Raw genomic sequence first — 6,000 nt, 5'->3', positions numbered from 1 at the left:
TTTTCTATTTGATACAGTACATAATGCCATACACTTTCTCTGATGCTAAGAAATGTAAATCTTTAATTTATCCTCCCTTGTGTTGGCGCTGAAATAACAAGGGCTCAGATCCTGCAAATCCCCTAAACACTAAACAAGAACAACACTTTCAGGTTTGATATAAAGAGAACTTCTTTACTTTACTCCTACAGATCCTGCAACAGAATTGAGACTTGCCAAAGAAAAAATTGAAGAGCTTCACTCTTACTTGACATCCCAAAAGCTTGAGGTATGGATAAGTAAAAAAAAAAAAAGAAGATAAATTTGTCATTATTTGTATGTACATAAGATCTGGATTCCTTTTTGCTAATAACTTCGTTTTGAAATCTCCCTGAATTAATTTTATATTGATTGTTAATAGGTATGATGTTTTCACCTTTTTTAACTTGTTTTTTAATTATTTTTTTTTTATTTTCAGAGTGAGCGTTTAAAAAGAATCAACAAAGATTTAGAAGAAAAAGCTGAATCTTCTGAGCTACAAATAAATGCAATCTCTCGCGAGTACAGGGCTGTTCTTGAAGCTAAAGAGGTAAAAAGTCATGGTCCTATGATATTACAAAATGTTTTATTTTACTGTAGTATTTTCAGTAAAAGAAAACTAAAACCATCGTGTTTTTTTTTGTTTTTTTTTAGGGGGGGGGGGGGGTTGATTTTTGTTTTTTTTTTGTCTTTTTCTTGGTGGGGGGGGGGGGGGTTGATGAATGAAGGTAGGAAGCTGTTTATATCCCTTCCTTACAAATTATGTTTTCATCAATTGTTATTTCAAACGATTCCTATTGGTAAGCTTCAAAGTGGTGTTCTTTTAAATTGTGTCTTCCTTGTGAATTGCATTTCAAAATAAGTACCTTGATATTCCTCCATCTGATAATCAATTTTTAAAAAATCGAAATGAATTATTCAATGCAATTTTTCAAACATGTTTCTAAACTTTTAGAATATAAAAAGATAGTATTTGATAATGGTTAATTTAGATTTTTTTTTTAATTGAGGGATTTAATCTGAAATATTTTGTTTAATTTTTGTAATTAATCAGAAAGAATTGAATGATTTGAAGAGACAGCAAGCAGAATTATTGGAGCACCATGCTAGATCAGCAGGCAGTGATTCTACCCATGCACCTTCCCACTTGGACAAATCGACAGCAGGTGCATTGGCAAGCCATGATGACAACAATAGTTTTGGATCATTCAGTGAGTTTTTACTTTCATTCAGTTACAATGAGTAATATAAATGTGTACTCCTGCACTATATCTATACTTCTTATTTGTTTATTATTCTTTCAAGCTTGTAATATGGGGTCTTAAATGTTAAATGGGAGTGAGAGGGGGATTAATAGTAAGAAAATAGACAAGTGAAACCCTTTTACTGAAATACATGACAGATGTACACACACTCTTGTAGTCATCGTATTATTTACTTGATATGAAATTATATAATTAAATACTATGAAATAATTATGAAAGGCATATTTAAGCTGCACAATGTGAAATTTAGTTGATTAAATTACATATAAATTAAGGATTTTATATTGTATGAATAAGACTGATCGAACCCCCAAATTTAGAATGCAATTTTCGCCAGTGTTAAAATCCTTGTCTGCATTGAAACACTAGTTTTTGTTGATAATTTTGATTTGACTTAAATTTTTCACACTACAAAAAAGAAACACAGGTAACACTCCTCGTGTGTTTCCATCATATACAATTCTTCACCATTGAACTAAATTCAATCTTCATTTAACAAAAATATTAAAAAGTTTTTCATTCTACATCACCAGTTTCGTTGGCACTATGTTTAGCTAAATACAAGGTGAGTCAAAGTAATGGGACTCTGCTTGTTACTTTAAAATAAATTAAATCAATACCATGCATTATACCTCAAACTGAAGCTTGACATTAGCCAAGTAGCATGATACTCCTCAACATTGTCTCCACTTTTCTCGATATCCACAGTCCACCTTTTTGTAAGGCCATGTATTCCCATCCCCGGAAAACTGAGTTGACTGAACTTTCAACCAAATTTTTATAACTGTCTTGGCTTCTTCATCATCTTCAAAGGGAGATGTCCCCTCCTTGCCTCCTTCAGTGGACTAAAAAGGTGGAATCCTGAAAAGCATGAATATGGAGGTTGAGACAGTGTTGTCCAATGATTCCCTCCCTTTTCCTGACACTTGTGTGTGGAAAGACATTTTCATGAAGAAACAATACTTGTGCCATCTCCAAGTCTGATCTAACTCGATGAATTATTGCTTTCAGTCACTTCAATGTCTATTTGTACCTGCTATCTCATCAAGAGAAATTCTTCAATCAAATCTGATCAGTACTTCTATCTTTATTTGATTCACTGAGTTGACACTGCTTGGGCGGCGACCATCACAAGATTTGTCAAATAAAGACATGGTTTAGGGGGTTTCATGTTAGGTGTTGGATTGAATCTCATTTTCTTCTAAATGATGAGATACATGTTCAACCCACCTAAAAACACTGCTTCTACAAAATGCCTGAGTTTTATTAACTTTCCCAAGGCGTTTAAAAATGTTACTCAATGTTTCTTCTTCGAAAACAAGAAATTCAATGACAGCTTCCTGCCACTGACAGACATTTGTGGGGGCATCCATTTTGAACTGCCATAACTGTCAAAATTTGACAAAATTAAAATGTTCAACTTTTGGTTTAAAGAGTACATGTGTAAGTTCATTTGAGCCAAATATGACGTCACATGAAAATGAAATGAAACCATTTGTCTCATTACTTTTTTACTCACCCTCGTATATCTGAATTCTAATTAAGATAGATATTTCCTTAAAGTAATACAAGTTCTGATTTGAAATCATAATTTGAATGCTTAGAATTGCTATTTTTGATTTTGTTTTCATATTCAAAAACACATTTACGATCCAAAGAACCCTCCATTAATATAATTGTCAAATTATCTTCTACTAAATTAAAAACTTTGAACCAATTGACTGAATGGTGCCCATGATATTTGGACTTAAAAACTACTCATTTTTCAGTTTCCCCAATACCTTTCTCGTCTGCTGCATAAAAGATGCAACAAACTGTCCGTTCTAAGCAGCAACAGCCCTTAATTTTCTCCCAATGATATGATTTTAGCCAATAAAACAAGGAACTAAAGCTATTTTACACAGGAAAACGGTTAGTGGGACCAAGGAAAAAAATATGTTAATCCTACCTCCGCAGTTTTTAAGTGACTTTACCCCTCTCTTCATTATTACAAATTAGTCTTGCTTGCTCATCAAGCAGTGATTTCTTCTGCGACCAATCAGTATCATGTCAAGGAGCTTTGTTGGGGAATATACAGGAACACTGACCACCAATACATCTTCGATATTGCGGTTGGGGTGGGGGTTGGGGGTCAGAAAATAACCCCCAAAAACCTCGGCTACACTGAGAACTGAGAATGATGCCAGTCCCTTTGCTGTGTGGTACGTTCTCTTCCACTGAGCTATGGGGATCTTTGATATGAGAAGTGAATGTTTAACACCTGGTAAAAAGAAGAATAACAGAAATTATTTTAACAATCTCAATTTTGTGTGATTTCAGTGGTCAGCTATGAAAGTGAAATCTCTTGATTACAATACTTATGATTGCTACGAAGTATTATTTAACTTGCGAATTAATTTAATGACCACAAGGTCAGGAATTCTATAAAATATTTTGTCTATAATTTAAGAAAAGAACAAGTTTCTTCATTTTTAATAATTTAATCATCACCGAGTTAATCAAAACTGTTTACCTTCAATAAGATTTATTTATTTTGAGAGCTGGGAGAATGTATTTACATGTGCGAAAGGGGGGGGGGGGGGGGGAGTGGGGATGCTACATTGGAAAAACTCTTTTCAGGTGCGTCTTAAAAAAATATCTAGGTAATCTGTTATGCCGGTGGCATTATCCAATGTTACTATTATGTGTCAATATACATAACATCCCAACATTCAAACCAATTTGTGAAGTTTTTAGCATCTAATTTACTAAGGTGGTTACCGAACAACACAAAAATGTATTGAATCTGTCTGTTGAAACAGTAACGCTATTCTGTTATCTGACAACACTTCACCTAAATGAGGTCGTTTTTCCTAGCATTCATCTGAATGATAGAGTAAATGATGTAATCTAATAGGTACCAGGTACCATTTCTTTCATTCTGTCAAGTATTTGAATCTCGTTATTTTTTTTTTTTCCTACCTGTGTTTTTATTGATATAGTGCCACATCTATGAACTAGAAGCGTTTTCACTTCACAGTTTTGCTTCCTAGCAGTTAGGCAGTACACACGCTTGAAGTCTCAGTTAAGATTACGTCTGCCGTCTCCATACATATATATATATATATATATATATATATATATATATATATATATATATATATATATATATATATATATATATATATATATATATATATATTATACAGCATGTGGCGATCGTGACTGCCCTTCTTGTTCTTGACAAGGACAAGACGTGATGTGCTACAGCTAAAATGCCCGCACATGTTCTTGTTTGTTTGTTTTAAAAAAAGTGAATACAGATTTTAAAATTTTCAATACTTCAATCTATTCATCCTTAAGGGATATTTACATCTCTACCGCATATTATATCAAAACACATTATTTTTAAGAGGTTAATAACTGTATCAGTTATACAGTAACACAGGTCATAATCTGACCAGGCCTTAGATAAAAGTTAGAATGATTTTTTAAAATATTTTTTAAATTTAAGTATATTATTTCAAAGAAAGGTATGATAAACAGAATAGGATCAAATGACACGTGTTAAATAGATTACACGGGAAAAGGGGAAATAAATGAAACGTACCACGTGGCTATAATATTGGGAGGTTATGGTGACATTGTGTGTAATCTATGAATAGCGTCACCACTTGATATCCGTATTAGATTCCGGGCACAGCTTACAGGTTCTGGGGTATGTGTTTAGATCCACATTTTAACGCAATGCACCTCTATAACTGCATTTATATGACTACCCCCCCCGCCCTCCACCCATTTTCAAATTGTACAAATTGCTATTTGATTTTCTAAATTTGGGCAACTAATTCTTATCCACTCCCCCCTCCCCCTTCTCTCTCTCTCTCTCTCTCTCTCTCTCTCTCTCTCTCTCTCTCTCTCTCTCTCTCTCTATCTATCTATCTCCCATAGTTCTACGATGGGAGAGTTTGTTTTTTTGGTTTGTTTTTTTTTCGTATGGGAGAGATAGGGATGTGAAGTGGCTAGAAAGACGGGGTTTATAAGTATAAGCCACAACAAATGTTAGTACATGCAATACATCTACCTAGTTCTGGTATGTTCCTAAGCAAATTCGTGGAAAAGGAGCGTCATGGATTTTGACATGCCTCTCAAGCAGAGCTTCGTTTCCGGCGTGCTTCAATTGGTTGGCGTGGGTATTAAGTTATGGGAGACCTTTGTCGTTATAATTTATTATCAGCACAGAGAGCAGGATTAATGCCTTATCGGGTATGGGGATGATACCTACAGGTGACTCAAAGGCTCTCAAACAATCGGCAAGCTTATCGTTTGACGAGTTTATCAAGAGATTTTCTGTGTGTATGTGAGTGTGCTTGTGTATGTCCTATGTGTATGCATAGGTGTGTTTGTGAATGTGTGTGTTTGTGTGTGTGTGTGTGTGAGAGAGAGAGAGAGTACGCTGATTTCTTTTTTTTTTTATTTTACGTCAGTGTGTTTTGCCAACACAGGTGGTTTGGGTTACTCAGTTTAAAAAAAAAATAAATCAAAGTTTGTATTCAATATTCCCTAACAAAATTGTTTAACACTCAAAATCATCTCGAGCAATGACAACACGCCTTTTTTCATTATGACTATATAATTTTACTTCATATTTATATGTATTTTAAATGACCATTTAACTTGTCAAAAGAAAACTCGGGTCAAATTTATTTTTTTTAATGATTTTTTTACAAGTTTCGGC

General features: G+C 33.9%; 1 protein-coding gene across 3 annotated transcripts in view; it reads left to right on the top strand.

Moving 5' to 3' along the window:
* Window positions 1-6,000, top strand: part of LOC144963026 (uncharacterized) — a 98,684-nt gene that overhangs the window by 10,477 nt on the left and 82,207 nt on the right. For all 3 annotated transcript variants that reach the window (XM_078896602.1, XM_078896601.1, XM_078896600.1), the window contains exons 2-4: window positions 192-268; window positions 458-568; window positions 1,073-1,229. In XM_078896602.1, the coding sequence (XP_078752728.1) occupies window positions 192-268; window positions 458-568; window positions 1,073-1,229 (345 nt within the window). The remainder of the gene's footprint in view (window positions 1-191; window positions 269-457; window positions 569-1,072; window positions 1,230-6,000) is intronic.

This window comes from Berghia stephanieae, chromosome 1, assembly GCF_034508935.2.
Source record: "Berghia stephanieae isolate SIO BIC M18660-M18661 chromosome 1, UCSD_Bste_1.3, whole genome shotgun sequence".
In the NCBI taxonomy this organism is placed as follows: domain Eukaryota; kingdom Metazoa; phylum Mollusca; class Gastropoda; order Nudibranchia; family Aeolidiidae; genus Berghia; species Berghia stephanieae.
The sequence above is the reverse complement of the archived record's forward strand: the minus strand, read 5'-3'. Positions and strand labels throughout refer to the sequence as shown.